Source organism: Haliaeetus leucocephalus, unplaced genomic scaffold (genome assembly GCF_000737465.1).
Source record: "Haliaeetus leucocephalus isolate CR32 unplaced genomic scaffold, Haliaeetus_leucocephalus-4.0 Scaffold228, whole genome shotgun sequence".
In the NCBI taxonomy this organism is placed as follows: domain Eukaryota; kingdom Metazoa; phylum Chordata; class Aves; order Accipitriformes; family Accipitridae; genus Haliaeetus; species Haliaeetus leucocephalus.
The window spans coordinates 9,297,345-9,316,481 of record NW_010972664.1 but is presented as its reverse complement, the minus strand read 5'-3'; the positions used below and the strand labels follow the sequence as shown (position 1 = coordinate 9,316,481).

At 37.7% G+C, this 19,137-nt stretch overlaps 1 protein-coding gene across 2 annotated transcripts; it reads left to right on the top strand.

Annotated features, from left to right (window-relative positions):
* The first annotated feature begins 2,746 nt into the window (after positions 1-2,746).
* Positions 2,747-18,644, top strand: ARL6 (ADP-ribosylation factor-like 6). Of its 2 annotated transcripts, XM_010567276.1 has the most exons (8): positions 2,747-2,901; positions 5,392-5,453; positions 7,239-7,307; positions 9,727-9,821; positions 13,580-13,709; positions 15,207-15,262; positions 15,377-15,389; positions 17,897-18,148. In XM_010567276.1, exons 1-8 carry the CDS (start codon positions 2,779-2,781, stop codon positions 17,931-17,933), a joined length of 585 nt encoding a protein of 194 aa, XP_010565578.1. In that variant the 5' UTR covers positions 2,747-2,778; the 3' UTR covers positions 17,934-18,148. The 2 variants fall into 2 exon arrangements, with proteins under 2 accessions (XP_010565578.1, XP_010565579.1); XM_010567277.1 differs by lacking the exon at positions 15,377-15,389 and having other exon boundaries at positions 2,751-2,901; positions 17,897-18,644.
* The last annotated feature ends 493 nt before the right edge of the window (positions 18,645-19,137 follow it).

The following is a 19,137-nucleotide window of genomic DNA, read 5'->3' as shown; positions in this document are numbered from 1 at the left end:
GCCCGGCCGACATCTCGGGGGCCGAGGTCTGTGCTGAGGTGGGGGCGCGGTTGCCGCCGGTTCTGGCCCCCTGTGGGGGACCCCTGTCCCGGCGGCACGGGGCACTGCGCCCCGCCCTGGGCGAGGGGACTCGCGGGCTCCCGGACTCCCGGTTGCCGCGGCAGCTGGGGGTGGCCCGGCTCGGGGCCTGGGGGCAGGAGCGCCCGCTGCGAGGGCTGCTGCTGGAGGGGGGCTCGGCGGCGGGAAGGGAGGGGAACCCTGTCCGGGCAGCTGTGAGCAGCCCGGCCGCGATCCCGGCCGTCTGGGGACTTACCGGCTGTGGCGGCAGGCGCCGCTGGGGACGTGCTGGGCCCTGGCTCCTCGCCCGCTCACCCCCGGTGCGGTGGGAGTCCAAAAAAAAAAAACCCCAAACCAGACTATAGCTGGCGTTTCGAACGATGCTAACCTGAAGGGGCCTCCTGTGGGCGGCTCGGGCAGCCTTGGCATCCCAGCGTTTACGTTAGAGTAATCCACGCGAATGAAATGGACTTGTAGCGTCGTTTGGTTTGGAGGGGGCCTCCGGGGGCCGCTCCCTCGGATCGCCGCCCCAAAAACTCCGGAACGCGGCGTGTATGGCGCTCGTGGGGTTGTCGCTTTCAGCTTAGCGTGCTGGTAACTGGAGCGGCGGGCTGGGAAGCCTGGCTCAGCAGGCCTCGGGACAGGCGGCTGTGCCTGCCCGGGCACCTCTCGGGGCGTCCGCCGGCAGAGCGGCTCGGCTCGGCTCGACTCGGCTCGGCTGGCTCCGCTCCCCACCCGCGAGCGGGGCTGGGAACCAGTCTTGGGCGGCTCCGCAGCCTGGTTAGTCGCAACAGGCGTCAATCGCTGATGCCTCAGACAGGCTTACAGTTCTCGGTAAAGTTTTTATGGGGTTTGGTGACAAGTTCCTGCACCAAAGTCTCTCTTAGACCGTTTTAGGATGTGTCTAACGTACGCTGTATAGCACTGTAGGCTAAACGTCAGCTGGCAACAAAAGGAACCTGTGCCAGCTGCTGTAACTCTTCACAGCTGAGAAAAAGAATGAGAGAAAAGGGCCAGGGCAAGAAGTCAAGGGTACGTTTTTCCCGTTGTACTCTTAAATAACGACTCTGCCATCCATTATGAAAAACTGCTGGAAAAAATGGCTGTTATTAGAATACTGCTAGAAACTGTTGTCAAAGCATGTGTATTTAGGCTTTGGGGTTTCAAAGTGAAGCCCTAGAAGTATCTTTTTAAGGGCTTGCATTTTCTCCTTTGCTACTTTAAGAGTATCAGCAAGGTATTTTTTTTGAACCTTATCGTCTAGAATATATAGATAAGGCTCTTGATTGCACTAGAAAGTAATGTGTTTTAGAGCAGGGTTTTGTCAGGTTAATTTGATAATAAACAGTAAGCCTTATTCTGCTTTTAGAGTTGTATGTATATTTAAAAAGGAGTGGGGCATAAAACAAAGGGAGTTACAAGAAAAAAAAAATTTTTTTTCTTTGGGGGGGGTGCTATAACTAATGTTGGGCTTGTTTAATCTGGTGACAGCTGTATGTAGCTGTACACACATAGCCACTCTGTAGATCACTACCAGTCTTGAATCAAAATGCACAAGATAAAGCTTTAAAAAGGATCTGTATTAAAAAAGAAAAAAACATACTGTAAACAAAAGTGATGGCTTACATGGCTTTATTAAATGCAAAGATTTTAAAATTATTTCTATTAAAATGCAGTTAATCATCATTTTGTAATCAGTTAGTGAAGAAGTGAGACCAAATACTTGTCACTGATGTTTTTTCCTCTTCCTTCTCCTGCCATGACTTTCTGGGGTAGTCAAGATCGCAATCTGAGTTGTCCAGTGCTGTGTGTTTTTTCTTTATTAAGAGAAAAAACAGCCTTCACCACTCCACAAAATTCCTCTGGCATTAATTAAATGCTTTATTATTGAATGTGAAATTATTCTTAGTGGAATTCAGTCAAGATAGACAAGGGTTGTCATCTTTCCAAAGTATGTTCAGCCGGGTACCGCAAGGGAATGCATGATGTAAGCTCTTTCGAATATGCTACTGCCAGGTAACTTCAGTCGGTGCCCGGGCCGGAGAGGGTGTTTGGCATCTGCCTGACATGTGGGTGAATGTTATTGTGTCTGGCTTCATGTCTGTTTTATAATCAGTTTCTAGTTGTAGTGAATGAGTTCCTAATTTATACATGTTAATATCGGCAAAGCCTGTTACAATTAGAGTTTGAATTGAATTGACAGAGGGTACTTTATTTACTTCAGGGTTCAGTAAATTACGGAGCAGATGATGGAGAGGGGAAATACTGTTTTGCTTTGTTGTCTACGACGACTGACTGGACCACTGACAATTTGAAGTAAAATGTAATGGTCTTCCATTTTTTTTCTTGGTTTGGTGGAAGGTAAGGAGGCATTGCGGTTGTGCTCCTATTTGTACTGCTCAGAATGATGGCAGTATTGCTACCCAGTGAATCAAGGACGTTGCGTTATATAGACAGGGCTATAAACGGCCAACCTACTTTTGTATCAAGGCCTCTTCACTATAATCAGCTTACACTCCATTTGCTTAGTATACCAAGCGAACCTGCTGTGACAGTGTTTGTATGGTGTCTTCACACTGTCCTTTTAAAAGTTTAAGGACTGCTTAGCCACATGCCCACCTACTGTGCTAGCACTGCTCTACATGTAACCATTTTCCAACAGCTATTTCCTTCTCTGATTTTCTGAACACCAGGTGATCCCTGTGTATTTAGGCCAGAATTATGGGATTGTTTGACAAGCTAGCGGGATGGCTCGGGCTGAAGAAAAAGGAGGTTCATGTTTTGTGCCTTGGCTTGGACAATAGCGGCAAAACAACGATCATAAATAAACTTAAACCTTCAAATGTAAGTAGCCTACTTAGTTCACTGTTGATGTTTTTACTGCAGAGTTGATGTTTAAACTGTTTTTGCATGCCATTATACTAAACATGACCATGGAAAAGATGTGAAGAGCTTTTTGATTTAGTACAGTGGAACTAATATATTTTAAGAGTTTCCAACTAACTAAAACTAAATGTAAGCATCCACGTGCGTATTATGAAAACATTTTCAAAAAACTCACTATTAATTTGGCACGTTTTTTTTTTTCCTAAGATCATCCGATAAGGAAGGGTTCATGATGGCTGAAATCAGGATCTGAAACAGTTTTCTTAAGTTGCTCGTAGCTGCTATCCTGTAGCAATTATTTGAGTGATGTGTCGAACATTTGGGGTTAATACAGTTGTTATACAACTTGTACTTATCTACATTTATCATGTTTATTTTAATCTCTTCCTGAGAAATAATAAGTATATAATAAATAATAAAATAGGAAATAATGTGAAAATGCACACTTAATGGTGACTTCAGCATTTTTAAAGCAGAATAGCTTTCAAAATAAGTAGCATTTATACTTGCAGTTCATTCATCCAGTGAAAAGTGTTTCGGGCCACTAAGAGTGCGTAGTATTATGAGCAATATTTAAAGTAGGATTACCTTGTTTGTGTATGTTTATGGGCCAGAAACAGATGAATTTTGGTAGGCACGGTCAAAGCTAGAGGCTTGTGCATCTTGGTTATATGTGTCTGGCAAACCATGATTTCTGCGGTTCACATCAGGACACAGCTTTTGGTTTTTAATTTCCGTTGAAATTTTCCTGAAGAGTACCACTGGACATAGTTTAAAAAAATGTAACATGACTAAGAGTTACTGCTACTCTTCCCTTCCTGGCAATTATTCTTCCACTGAAAATTAAATAGATTTATAAACAAAGACTATAAACTGATTACTATCTGCTACCAGTTGTTTGGGGGAAATGCTGCAATTTGTACCGAGCAAATTATATATTTATGTAATTCTTGAGACCTTTATTGTAGTAGGGTTTTTGTGTCATGCCTTAAGCACTAAAGGATTCCTAACCAGAGTTGAATGCAGGCTTCAAGATTTATCACAATAATAGGTATTAGAGAAGGTCCCAAGGGAATTATACAAATAGAATAAATAGAATTAGTTTGCTTTACTGTGAAGTGTGTAATGAGAATTTACTTCTGTGTGTTTTCATACCCTTTAGGAGGATAGCTTTGCATACTTGTGTAAGTCTTATCCTTGCAAGACATGACAAATTCTCTAATGTGCAACAAATGTCATTAGATCAGACTTGATGAAATTGTCTATTTTTAGTAAGTTCAATGGACAGATGATTTTTTGCTCTGGATCAACCCAGTCTTCTTAAGAAGAACTGCTGCTTTGTCCTAGGAGCAATATATTAGGTGTTTGGCAAATATAAGTGTTTCTCCGTCTGTCTGCAGTTCTTTCTTCTGGGCCTGATAAATACATTTGAAATAAATATTAAGGAAATAACACCTCTTCTACTCTGAACAAATTCAGCAAAACTGTTGGCTGAACTGTTCACGATGGTGGAATGCTATTTTCATAATGAAGCTACAAGTGAACAAGCTAAGCTTGCTTCAGTTGTATGTGAGGAGTCAACTGCTTATAGATAGTGTTTTTAATAGGGGGCTCTAGCAAGTCTATAAAAGGATTGTATGTTGGTTTCTCAGACAGCTCTGTAATCTAAGGAATGTGACCTTTCTCCCTGCTCAGTATTGATGCTTCTTAAAGGAACTATTCTGTTGTACCAGCTTAGCTGATAGGTTCCTTGGCTAGCTCAGCAGTAAACCTGGTTATCAGACAGATCTATTAATAATGCTTTATGTTTTGGCCATTCCTCTGTGGTAAATGGTGATTTCTTCCAGTGGTCTTGTAGTTTGAGTAGAACTATGGTTAGGCCATTGTGTAATGTCTGCTGTATAATTTCCAATGTCAAATAGACTCCTCCAGCCTGTGGACAGAAGCTGGGCGCGTGGCCGATCTAATGTCTTGATAGAAGTACACCCTCTTTTATCTAAAAGGCCTGGGGTATTGTGCAGACTTGTTTGGGGTCACATTGTGATTTCTAAAGTGCACAAATATTGGGAATTTTGACCTCAGTCACGATCTTCAAGCTGTTATCTTCCATGTTACCCTATCTCCTATTTATTTCACAGGTAATATCCACACATATGTGTACACACAGACTAATGTAAAGGGTGAAATTCTCACTCTTGAGACTAAAATGTCTTCAATGCTCTTGTCCAATAGCATTCATTGTATTTCCTAGAAAATACAAAACCTTGATTTTGAATTATTGTACTTTTCAGGGAACTTTTAAAATATAAAGTATCTGGATTTTTAGAAAGTTTTTGTATTGCACAGTTTGGGGAAAAGTAGATCTGTAATGTATTCACGTTTCAAGTATATTTCAATATTTACATTTTCTAACTTGACTGTAAAATTTGTACTTTCTTTCCTTTAAAGGCTCAAACTCAGGACATTGTTCCAACAATAGGATTCAGTATAGAGAAGTTCAAGACTTCAAGGTAGTAGTTTCTTTAATTTTTTTCCATTTAGCAGTAGTAATTAATATACAATAGTTGGACTTAATTACCTCTTTCAGTGGGATGTAACTGAGTATAATGTGTGGTGGTATAATGACATGACATGCAGTTTGCTGAAATGTTGTAGTACCCAGGAGTCCTAATCATGATCCATGACTGATAGTTAGAGTATACTGTGTGTGTTGTGCTGCTGTAAAACTATGTATGTGTAAGAAAAGAAAAAAAAAAATTGGGTTGTTTTTTTTTTTTTGGAATAATGTGTATAAGCATCTGATTTCTGTCTGTTAAGAATTTCAGAATAGGGCACTGTTACAGACTTGAGAGACAGTTGCTTAGATGGTAACCTATATTCCATTAAGCACTCTCACTGGAGGGACTCTGAAGAGATTGCAGTCTAATCTCATTAAATGAAAAAATGGTGGCTGCAGCGTTAGCAATGTAAAGATGGCAGGGTCAAAGGTCAGGAAAAGGAGGAAGAAATCATTAGTTGAATGAAGGCTAAGATTTAGAAAAGGAATGTCGTGAGACAAAGATACTTCAAGGAGGTAACATTGGATATTATTTTATTATTCTGTAGCCTTCACAGTGTATTTTTAATGGGTGCCGTTAGTCTTAAAACCAAGCAGTACACCCCACTGGGTGAGAGAACTGCAAGAAAATTGTTTATTCCTGGAGCTGATGTGTGGGACTGACAGGTTTCCTATTTTCGGAGGAGGTTCAACAACTGTATTCAGTCTCAGTAAAGCACATAAGACAGGTTTGGTGTTTGGCTGTGTGAGAATGTAAATCAATTTATGTTGCTTTCCTTTATTCTGATCCTGTAGTAGGAGAGATGACCTGCAAATACACCATGTAGAATGATTAAAAAAACCCAAACAAACCTCCCCCACCCTAAAACTTCATTAATCTGATATTACAATGAAAAAACATTGTTTGGGGGTTGCTAATAACTTTATGCATGGCAGAGCAGCTAGTTTAGAATCAGTTGTTGTCTGGATATAGAGGGGAAAGGATGTCTGGAGAGCTTCCTTTTTTAAACCTCCTCATTTTAGTGTGGCCTCCACTCAGGGAGCTATTTGGGACTACCCAAACAGGAAAGCCTAATACTGAAGTCAATGTTGCCTCTGTAGACATTTCAGGAGTGGATCGGAATTTTTTGTAATGTTCTTTAAGTTGACTTGCCGTATTTAGTGCTTGGGTGAAATCTCAAAGTTGCGAAGACTACCTTTTGTAGCTTGGTCACCTGAGGTAAACTCATATTACCAGAATGTGATTTTTTTTTTTTTTTTTAAATGAAGGTGGATTTTTTTTTTCTTTTTTTAAAAGCCTTTTATTTTGCATACAGAAGCCTTTGGATGTTATTGGTGCCTGTCTAGGGACAGAATTTAAGACAGGCTGTGGATTTGAAGTTATCATCTAAAATTCATTTACTCAACATTATAAACAATATTCAATACTAACGTGATAAAAAGAGAGGCCGAATGGGAGCTTATTTTGTATTTGATGCAACTTTCTATAATTGGTTTAGTTCTTTTATTTGGAGAATAAACAAACACATTTTCCATTGTGAAATATTTCTGTAAGACCACAAAACCGGGTAGGATAGTTTGAAGGCAGATAGATTCCCAAAGGAACTCTGGTTACTCTTTCTCAGTTGATTAGGATTGAAGTTGATCTGGCTTTTTTCTGTCAGGGTAGCAAAGAAAATAGTTCGGGTTTGGGGTTTGTTCTTTGTTTCTGTGCCTCATACACTTCTTTTCTTTGCAGTCTGTCTTTCACAGTGTTTGATATGTCAGGTCAAGGGAGATACAGAAACCTCTGGGAACATTACTACAAGTAAGCCTATCATTTATTTTAAAGCATTGCTGTTCATATTAGCTGTCATGTACGTTATTTAAACAGCAGTATGACAATACCTAGTCGTTAGAAATTATTCAGAGAAGACTTACACCTGGTGTTTGACAGAAGGTTGTTCTGGATAAATACAACTTTTCTTTCTGTTCTAAAAAATGAAAATTTTTACATGCTGTTAACAAGATGTCCCCAAAAGCATGCTGATTGACTCAAAGATAGGGGAAGCATACTAGAGATGGGATTTAAATGTTGAAACCTGAAAACCAATCCTGTAAGAGAGCACCAAGATGAGTTAAGTTTCCTGTTTCTCTGTTCTTCTGTAGGTAAGTGACTTAAGACCCAAAAGATACTGCCTGATGGCTGAGATTTTTAGAGGTGGGGGAAATTAAGCTCAGAGAATGAGGCACATGTAACTAAGAACTTGACCAAGTATTCTTAGATGTTATTTATTAAGCAGGATATTCACTGTACTTTATAACACTGCGGTATTGCCTTATTGGTAATAGCATTTTCTGTTCTAGCTTCTAATGAAACTTGAATCTTCATTTATGTTGTCTCATTTTTATTCTGTAATACCTGATGCTGATCTAAATAAGGTGAACAGTAGTAAACCACACAGACATAGCTTGGAGAAATAAAATGGAGAAATTCTGAAGATTATAATATTGATTAAATATTAATATTTAATGTGATAGAGCTTAAAGTATTCTTTAATTGAGGATTAACACTTCATCTCCTTTCTGTGCAAAACATGTGTTGGCAATTTGAAAACTTGTGTGGATAAGAGATCTTCATTGTTCAAGAGTGTTAGATGTATGTCTTCCAAATCTTTTGGATTTCAATAACTGATGCCCTTAGGCTGCTCTCAACATGCTAGCTGAGTGCTTCATAAGGAAATAATTTTTCTGACTGCTGTATTTAATGCAGTGACTTATCCCTTTTGTGGCATAAATGGCTTTTTTCGTCAAAACAGTAAGGGAGTTTGTTAGGTAATGCTGACAGTGAAATGGGCACTTGTATTCACCTCTGTTCCTGATCCAATGCAGTAGTCACATATTTGAGATTAACTTCTGAGAAAAATATGAAAATAATAATGTGCCATTCAGTTTATAAAGTTAAGCAAGATTTAATTTTGCAAGAATTGCAAAATGGCAATCAAATCTGATCAAGTGTCTAAGTAGTTGCTTTGGAGTACTTGAAGCTTGCCCTTTTCTTCTATTTGGCTTGAAACTATCTGCTAGGATGTCCTTAAAGTACACTTGTCTTAAATATATGTAAACTCATGTTGTGTCCCTATTACTGTTACTTGTCTGTGAAGTTATTTTTTGGTAGTAAATACATGCTAGGACTCTGATTCCTCTAGAAAAATACTGTATTCTCATAAAATTTACTTAGGCATTTTCAGCTAATATGGAAAAACTTTATGTGCTGTTAAAGTTCTTCTGTACTCCAGAAAAGAATGGACCTTCTCATACAATCTTAGGCTGGTCAAGTTATTTCTGTTTTTCAGTAGGTCTAAGACTGTTTTGTAACAAAATACGAAGGTAGATGGTGCGGGGGGGGGGGGGGTGGGGAGAGGGAGAATGTATCCATAATGGTCTCTCAGAGCAAGGCAAAATGAAGGAGAAATGAATATTACATTAAAATGTAAATTAAAAATACTTTTTGTGAGTGTTTATAACTGTTCATCTGAATTGGTCAGACTGTATTTTGCTTTCAATTATGTTTTAGTAAATGGAACATCAAGTCATAAAATAATCAGTAATATCCTGAAACAATGAGTTGAATAGTTGTATATATGTTGTGACTGTGGTCATACTGCCAGCAAAACATCTTAATAATTTGGAATATTTGAAAGTTTTTACCTGTTACTCTAAACAAAAGAAAGATCCTGTTTAGGCAGACTTTTGTAAATTAAATTAATCTACATATGCCTAGTTGTTAAACAGCTGTGGACACACAGTTTTTTCTAAAAAGGTAATTGACCTTTCTTTAAATAAACTTGGTTTAGTATAGGAAATAAAGAATTTCTACAAAAACCTGTCCTGAGATTTTCTTTGTCTGACCACACTGTCAGAATAGCAGTTGGTTACATTTTCAGAGTTCATTTTTCAGCCTCAATAGTGAAATCAAGCTTTTCTGAAGGGTCTCTGTAGACTGAACCTTGAACGAGTCACGCAGCTAACAACCTCATGTCTCAAAAAATTACGCAGGTTACCAAAAGACTGAATTTCAGAAATGAGGCTGGATTCAAATGTTAATGGTAAATAACAAGAACAAAAAATAGAGGAAAAAAAAATCAGGTTTGTTTGCTTTTTTGTGTGTTTTTTCTGAAGCCTTTTCTTAATCACAGTTTAAAAGAACCTATAATTTGCCTCTTTGCTCTTTTTATGTTATGCAGAGAAGGCCAAGCTATTATTTTTGTCATTGATAGCAGTGACAAATTAAGAATGGTTGTGGCCAAAGAAGAACTTGACACCCTTCTGAATCATCCAGGTGAGGAGGTTTTTCTCCCCTTCTGTCTCCATATTTCTTATGTTGTCTTAAGAAAAGCCCTTATCTGACACATTCTGCTTTCTGAGTAATTTGCAAATATTTTAGCCATTCATGAATATTAGAACAATAATAGTCTTCAGTGAGTTTGGGGCGGGGGTTTATACCTGTTCACATTTACAAACTGATCATACTTCAGTTGGCTACACTGAGTTGGATTGGTCTCTTATTAATCAATATAGGTCAAAAGTTGCTTTGTTTTGAGGAAGAATAGACTTTGACCCTTTGGAAGCTGGAACGCCTGTATGTGATGACGAATGTGTACAAAAAAAAAAAGTATCTCCCTGTCTGGATTTTTCTGTGAAGACAGCCAATTCCTTTAATGTAACTTTTAATTTCTTTTTTTTCATCTTCATCATCTTTTTTTTATTATTATGCTTTAGCCAGAAATAAGGAGGGATAATTATACCAGTCAGTTGCCTGTAAAAGGATACATGGGATGGAGGAGGATTCATGATTGGGGGGTTGGTTTTAGGGCTTTTGTTTGTTTTGGTTTGTTTTTTTACATGAGGTTACACTTTTTTAATTAAGTTCTGAGGTTGGTCAATTCTTTCTTCACCTTTATGTATAGCCAACGTTACTGGAATGGTTTTGTAAGCAATATGCAATTTTGACTTTCAGCACTTTAGTTGCTCTGACTAACCAGATTGTAAAACTACAGGCAGGAAATTTAAAAGTGAAATAATCCTGTAATCCCTTATTTATTTATTAAGCTGATAAAGCCTTAACTTGTGGGGTTACCATGCTGAAAGTAAGAAAGGAGAAGCTGACTTGCGTTTCTAACCAAGAAAAGTAGTATGTGATAGGGGCAACTGTGTTACTATGATTTTATTTTTCATGAAGACTGCATATAATACATTAGTTCATCAGCAAAGATGCTGTAGCTGAGTGCATGTGAGCTGACTGGGCCCTCTTAATTTCATGTTCAAGGGTATGGGCCACTTCAAATGCAGGTGCTGAAAAGAGTCTTGGAAAGGTGAAAGCGGAGGATGAGGTCAGCCAAAGGCTGCACATGGCTTACATAGAGGCCAGGGAACTTTATACCAAAGCAGATATTGACCACGGTGGTAAAAGGCGATTCTGTTGGTGAAATGGAAACCACATGGGACCAAGGGTGGGAGGTAAAGACTGCTGTAATAAGTTACTGGTTCATTAGAAGGCAAAAGAGTGAAAATGTTATAACTGAGGAGATGCAAGCTTGGGTGGGGCTTTTCATTTAGGCACAAGTAGGTTATTAATGCGGATCTAGCAGGTCAGTGCTGTTCAGTTGTTGATGTGTTTGTGTCTTCTAGTTCTGAAAGACCATGGCTATGGCCACCTTGTACATTCCCTAGAACTAGGAAAGGGCAGTTGTGTATTTCTGCCTTGGAGCAGCTCAGCTCAAATGCAGCAACAGTGTTCCTGTTTTATTGTTTCAGATTTTGATAGGTCACATCTAAGAGAGCCAAAGAGAATAAAAAGTTCTAGTAGTAATATTTGCTAAAAGTAGCTGATGACTGAATCAATATATAACTGTTTTACTATATTTTTATTTGTATTACTCTTCTGCTTTTCTTGATTGATGCCCTACTTTCTCCCCACTGATGCTTCTGCCTCTGAACCTCCTGGAGTGGTTTAAATTTACATGTGTACTTAAGGTTTAAATGGATGCAGGGTAACAACCTTGAATCAAATCCTGTGTCTGAAAATCTTGGCAATCCTTCAGTAAAACTGTTCCCTCTCTTTTTGCCAGACTTTGCTTGAGGTTGTCAGGTGAAAGGGAATGTGTACTGTGAGGCATTAACGAGCTTTGAAGTTGTACTAGCTGGGACTGTTTAGTGAATCAGAACTATAAATTATTTTTACTTATGTAAGTGGACAATGCACTCTACAAATAATGGCTTGTTTAATGATCATGTTACCATATTATTTTTTTAATCGAACTTCAATCTTCAGCATTTTCCAAGATGGTAGTCTGTACATTACTTGTTTTAGATATTGACTCTTGGGTCACTTGACCTCCAGCACATGCTTCTAAAATAAACTGAAATTCCTGTAAATTTGAAATTCTTTATATAAAATTAAACATGACATATTAGTATCTGGGATCTTTTTAATGTGTTAACTCATAACTACTTCCAACTAGAAAATGTTAGCTTTCCATTAATAACTGTAAAAAGTAGGGGGGGGGAAATACTGCACAATAGGAAACAATGTCATAAGGTAGGAAATACTGTAAATTTCTGCAACCACCACTCTATTTAGCGAACATCTTTAAGTGTACATTTATGAGTCTATGTGGGTAGGTTGTGCCCCTTTTTAATTGCTTTAAAAAAATCAAGGAATTTTCAGTGTTTAACTAGGGTATTTGCATATGTGATGTCAGCTAATTTTTGTGGTTTTAACTTACCCACATATTGCAGGTTATGGATATCAGGGTTCATTTAATTATACTGTTCAACTATGGAAGCAAAACAGAGATGTAATGATACCCTGCTTGTATTTTGAAGCCTTTGATTTGTGTTAGAGGGTATCGGAGGAAAAAATAGCTCCAGATAGGGTAAATAGTTGTGAAAATTGTCAACATTTTGATCAGCACGCATGATCTCTGAGTATGGGTAGATAGTGTTATCTCCACTGATTTTGTGTAAAGGTTCAGTAGGGGGTTTGAAAAGAACATAATTAGGAAGGTTCAAATGACTTCAGCATTGACAGTTTGTTGGGGTTTTTTTGGTTTTTTTGTTCCCCTGCTCTGGCAGGAGCAACTGGCTTATATTGGAAGTTTTTAAATAAATCCTTAGCTTGTTTCCTATGTGAAATAACCCTTTCTTTTTACTATTTTAAAAAGAGCCTGTATAGCAGTTTTCATCATATGGGGTTTTTAAGTTCTTTTCATATCAAGAATTGATTGATAGACTCAAATCTAGAAAGAGATTAGAGAAAACTCTAATGCTGTAATTCAGCCTTTGTTTTAATAATGTGAAAAATGATTACAGTTAGTCTTGGTGCTGGTAATTTTTTGGCAGTTTTACATCTGTCAGGTTCAAGAGAGTATACTTTGTTTCCTTCCAGTAACTCTCTAGTTGTTTGTGGTAATCAGCAAGGCTTATGCTTTTGAATGTGTAAGTATGCCAGAAATTGTCAGTGTACTTGGTTTGGTCTGTAGTTCTCACTGCTAGGTGAGAAGAGCTTCTGGAAAAGATGTCCTCCTTCAAGTGAAGGTAGGATAAGGGATGTCCAGATGTGCATTTTTTTCCTATTTTATGAAGTCATGGATGCTCTCCAGGATGCTAAAGGATAATTCAGACTGCCTTTATGCAGCTATTGTTGTGAGGTTATGAATGAACACAAATCATTTTTCTGTCTGTTTTGCACATCCAGTCCTCACTAAGCAGAGGTATGTAGTATTTGTAGGCAGTTGTTTGATCTCCTGTTCGTCAGCTTCACCAGCAATTGATACCTACAGCTTTAAACGTATGTATAAGGTAGGGGGAGAAGGGGTGGAAGATCCCAAAGCCTGCCAGAAAGTTTGTGAGCATTCTTGAAGTATGCATCAGAGGCCACATGACCCAACAGTGTGCATCTTGGTAGGATACAACCTTCAGAGAATTGCAGTTACAGGTGAGCAGAATATCTTCCTGTAATTGTTTGTAGCTTATTACACGTAGATATTAATAAATGTTGCATAATGTCATGATAGTTCTGTTTCTGCTCATGCTTAGATATTAAGCACCGTCGACTGCCTATTCTCTTCTTTGCTAACAAGATGGACCTCAGGGACGCAATATCATCTGTGAAAGTATCTCAATTGCTGTCATTAGAAAACATCAAAGACAAACCCTGGCATATCTGGTAAATTTCACTTTTTCTACACATTTATTGGTATTTCTTTGTACATTCGTATTTTACCTCTAGCAAGCCACTCGGTATTATGTAACATAAATCAACCAGATAAAATGCTGTGCTGCCACATGTGGAAACAGTAGTAATATTACAATACTTGCTATGAAACTTGTTTTAAACGCACAATGCATTCATGTAGACTGTGTCTTGAAAATTTTCACAGTAGAACTGTTACCCAAATAATGAAATGGAGGACTTCTAATGAAATCAGAAAGCAGTGTTCTTATCAAAAGAATAGCTGCTATTATTTTTTTGCTGTGAAATTGAGTAGAACTGTTATCAGAGTACTGCTGCTAGTTTGTCTTGCAGGTTTCAGAATATGAACAATAAAACCTTTAGAGTTGTTTTTTTCCACTCTGCAGATGCTTTAGCAAATTACTGTTGAAAGGCCATTTAGTAAACTGTTCTCATGTGAATTCAGAGGGACACTGTACTCTTTGTACTGTGTAATGTTTGAGGGGATTTATAGTTGTACGGGCTAGTGTCTTTTCTTTCTGTGAAGGATGTAAGCTTTCATATAAGTAGAAGGATTTTGTGCCAATGTTCACAAGGAAAAAACTCTCCTTTTATCAGAAGTGTTTTATAGAAGTTAGATTTTTGTCTTTAACTAAAGTCCTCAGATACTATAAATAAAAGGGAAATCAGCAGGTAGATGCTGCTGGAAACTAGAATTTTCATTTTAGGTCCTTTAATATTAAACTTGATTACCTGCGCGTTGTTTTGGGGTCACTGCTTTTTGTCTCAGAAATAACTGATGAATTCCCAAGCTCCTTTGAAGATAATTTTATAGCTAATCACAGTAACAGTCCAGATTCACTGCTGTGCTAGTTTTCATAAGCTGAAGAATAAGGGGCCTTTAAACAGTTATACCCCTGTGATTCAAAAGGTAGAGTTACACTGTTCTCAGTGTAGCTTAATATTAATATGTATTAACAGACACTCCTAGGGTTGCTGTTAAAATGAAGTGTGTACGCGCTATACTTTTTCCTCTGGTACTCCAACATTCTTGCTCTGTATAGGAACTGCATGGGAAGACAGTGGGACTCGATCTTAAAGGTCTTTTCCAACCTAAATGATTCTATGAGTCATCACTCTTTTTGTGGGTAGTAAACATCTTTAAACATCAGTAAACTGAGGAGGGGGTTATCTAAGTGGAGGTGCTGCACAACAATGTGGCTGCCTTGTGTGGGAGCTCTTCCAGAACCCCTCGTGTTCTAGGAACAATTCCTCTGCCTTGAAAAATAGATCAGATCTTGAAATGGTGTTTCCATATTGGGAAGGTACTCTAGAATATATCATTTGAGACGCAGCCTTCTCCACGTGAAGAAAATTTAAGTAAACTGTACTTGACGCTACTTTGCAATTCTGTAAATTACAAGTATAGTGATGACTCCGCTAAAACTGGTATTTTTACAATGTTTTCGTAATTTGATTTGTTTCTTTTAGTGCCAGTGATGCTCTTAAAGGAGAAGGATTGCAAGAAGGTGTGGATTGGCTCCAAGGTATATCATATGTAATTCTCTTGCTCTATTTTCATTCTGTTAAACTTTTTCATTTTGTAAGGTTTTTTTCTTTATTATTTCCTTTGTTTTCTTTCTGTCCACTTCTGCTGTCAGATCAAATTACACAGTGAGTACTGATGCTCTATCTCATATTTGCTGTTCATTTACCTCCTTAACGTACACAAAAGATCATGTCAGTTTCTCTGACAAAAGTGTGTTCTATGAAATATTAATGCATACTCTTGCAAACAGTGTAACACTTTCTTGTAAACAATAATACCAGCTCCTGCACTTCAACTTATTATTGTGGTAGCTCAGTTTGTTCTTTAATTTATTCTTACTGTCCTGTCCCAGTTTTACATAACTTAATGTTATGTATCAGGAAACAGTGAATAAGCAGGCTAGAAAAATAAGCAAAGTACACAGACAAATACACTAGTTTTGATTATTCAACTTCAGCTCTTTAATCTAGAGCCAAAATAAGAACAGCTTACATTATAACGCTCATAGCATATGCAGACACTCATAACTACATAGAAAACATCAGATCCAGCTTAGATGATGTATTACATACACGTTTTTAACTACAAACTTGGTATGGATGCTGTATATCCTTCTGTTGTATGTTGGTAAGGATCTGGTCTCTTTTGTCCTCCTGCGTACTGCTAAATGTATAGAATAGTGAAGTGTGGTATTGTTTTGGTAGACATTCTAATTTTAGCTCCCTAATTTTCGTTGCTTACATTGTGAGTGTGTTAGGTAGCATAGTTAATCTGAATCTGCAAGACTGCGGACTCTGTACTGTTGTGTTCTGTGCTGTGGCAGCCGCTAGATGTCAGCGATGATCCAGACTCAGTGCCACTAAACTCATTTCCTTCAAAATGCAACTAAATGCCGTCCAACATTGTCCCTGATTTAACAGATCTCCATTTATCTATGGATACCAGACTGTCCTTTCTACTCAGAATCCTTACTGCTACTTAGAAATAGATTGTTTATTTTACTGTGTTATTACAGAATACAAAAACATTTGGTCATGTTTTCAGAGGAAGGGATACTAGCCAAAAATAGTCTTCACAAAGAGATTTAGTGCCCTACAGAAGAACAGTGATACATCCTCCACCATCTAAAAGAGTTCTGTTCTGGGGATCCAGCATCTGACTACTGAGTTTCCTTCACTGTTGTATCCTATTATCATAGAGGCAGATTCCAAATCATGTACTTTTTCCCAATTTCACACATAGTTCTGATTTTGTAATATTTTCCTTTGATTTTCAGCTTCTTTGCTTATATTTGAGGAATCTTCTAAGTTTCAATTCAGATTTTGAGTTGATGGTTTTGTACATAGCTTCAAGCTACTTAAAAGGATCTCAAATGCTTGTATAAATATTTTCTGATAAATATTTAAGTTGTATATGTAGATTTTTAAGCACAGTAAGCAGGTGCTTCTGCTGTCACTTACATAGCTCTTCATAGCTAGTCACTTCTCATGGATTGTTAAACTTAATTTTCTGAGCTGAAATTCTTCATAGATGGGCTTTACCTAAAAATTTCCTTTAACTCCCTGGCTCAGTGTCCCCAAAACCCCCTTCTTAAAAGTGTTGGGTTTAAACTGTATTGTTGCCTAAGCATGTGCAGTTTGGCAGTTATACTTTTAACGGATGAAGACTTTGATAATTCAAGAACAGATTTTTACTACAATTCTCTTCCCCATTCCTAGAGCACTAGATGGAAATATATGGAACAACTCTTTAAGTTATAGTGGTCCCTAAATCCCGGCCTGTGGATGCAGTAAAATTCAGTAGAGGAAATGACACCTGGTTAATGAAAGCTCAGTTTTCCTTGTCAACAGCCTTGTTTTCTTTAGTTACCTTTTGCAGACCCATTACAGGTAGCTCACAGATTTCAGGCGGCAGGGGTAGAAGGGTTTGCCCTTTTTTTTTTTTCCCCCCCCCCCCAGCAAAGGGTGAGTTTGCATATTTCCCTGTTCTGTAATGGGTTACTATTGCAACAACACATCACAGGTAGAGTAAAACTAACCTGTCTCACAACAGTCTAAACCCAGCTCACATTTTGCTGATTTCCACATTTTGTAATGGGGATGCAGTACATTTATGCTAACTAAGGAGATGTTTGAAGTGAATTGAGAAGTGGCAATCAGGCAACAGTATGGAGAAGTGTGACTACTGAGACCAAAGAAGGTTTCATGTGAGTTTATCAAACCAAACTTTAAATGCTTTGCTGTTGGGGAGTTAGTTCATATTCAGTTATGTGGAAGCTGAAATGTGTACAAGGAACTGAAATGCGTGCTTCATAAAGTAAACTTCCAGGCCTTATTCTTATCAAAGTTACCTTATAAGCCTGAAAAAGATAAAAATTGAATTATGTGGAAGAGTCTTCCTGTTTAATTAGAAACATTTGGGGGAAACAACTTGGCTGTGGAGGAATTTCAGAAGTGGATGAGAGAACAAGTTGGAAACAACTCTAATGGCATTATCCCGCACTCTTGTAATGACACCAAAATATTTATTGGTGTAGTTCTGTAACCTGGACAATACTGTGTTAAGTTTTCAAAAAGCAAAATACAGCAAAATTCATCTTGTGTTAAGACTAGCTGTTTCTTTTTATTAACAGATCAGATTCAAGCAATGAAGACATGAGAGATAAATAAAAGGTGTATGGCGTTCTTTTACAGACTTTGTCAGTAGGTGTACAAGTTCCTTGGAAAGGAAGAATGATTAAAGAAAATGAACAGTTCAGCTAAAATATACTGTGTTGACTTGATTCCTTTTAGTATCTCTTCCAGGAAAACTGAATGTAGACAACATAGCACCTCAGGTATGCACACTGATGAATTAAATTGAATCTTGTGACTGGAGAGCATATTTTAAAAAAAGATTTTTGTTAATGATAAACATCTGCATTCATTTGAGTTTTAGGTGGTAATTAGCCATCAGGAAATGCCTCTCTGTTTTTTGGGGGGACACCTTTTGACCAAATAGGAATATTTCTTTTCCTAAGAAAGAATAATCAGCACTTCCTGAAATACAGCTGCATGAGATACCTACTGATTTTAGGTGCCCATTTTTAGGTATTTCTGCAATTTTTTTTATTGTAAAGTTTGATGTTGGGTTTTTAGTAACCATCTACAGTAGGCCTCTAGAGGAATATTTTTATTTAAGATACAAGGATTCAAATATTCAGTGTATTTGTTATATATGATTGCAGATGTTTTTAAGGAACTGCTTTTGATGAAATGTTATGACTTGTTTCTGTGATATGTCATGGTTATATTTGTATTCCCCTCAATAAAACTTCAAATATACAACATGCCATGGTTCTGTTTTTTAACTTAAATATGTTCATTGATGGTCTTTACATCTTAGAGATTTTTAGTTTTCTGTTAGTTTCATTTGGAATTTGTCCATTTTCCAATGGAAATAGCACTGTATACTGTAATAAAATGGTATCTCTGTTGCCAAGGTTGTTTTTTTTAATTGCATATATTTGTTACACTTTCTAATAAACTAGACTGCTCTTCCAGATATTTAAGAAGCATATGGTTGAAAGTTATATTTTGCAAACACAGTTAAGGGACAGTTCACTAGTTTACTAGATCATTAATATGAAATGTGTCTTATACTTCTGTTGTGTTAAAAACTGTTTTACTTTCAAGCATGATTTTTAATAAACTTTCTGACTTCAAAGATGTACCACAGGTAACAAATTAAGCCAATGCTAAGAACCTTAATTTTTGTTGTGCCACCTCTTCCCCTTTAATCTCTCCTCCCTTGTCCAAGAAACAAGCACACTGGCAGTGCGAATGCTAAGACTGCATTTAACTGAGTGATTAGCTGGTTCCTGCGGGAGATGTA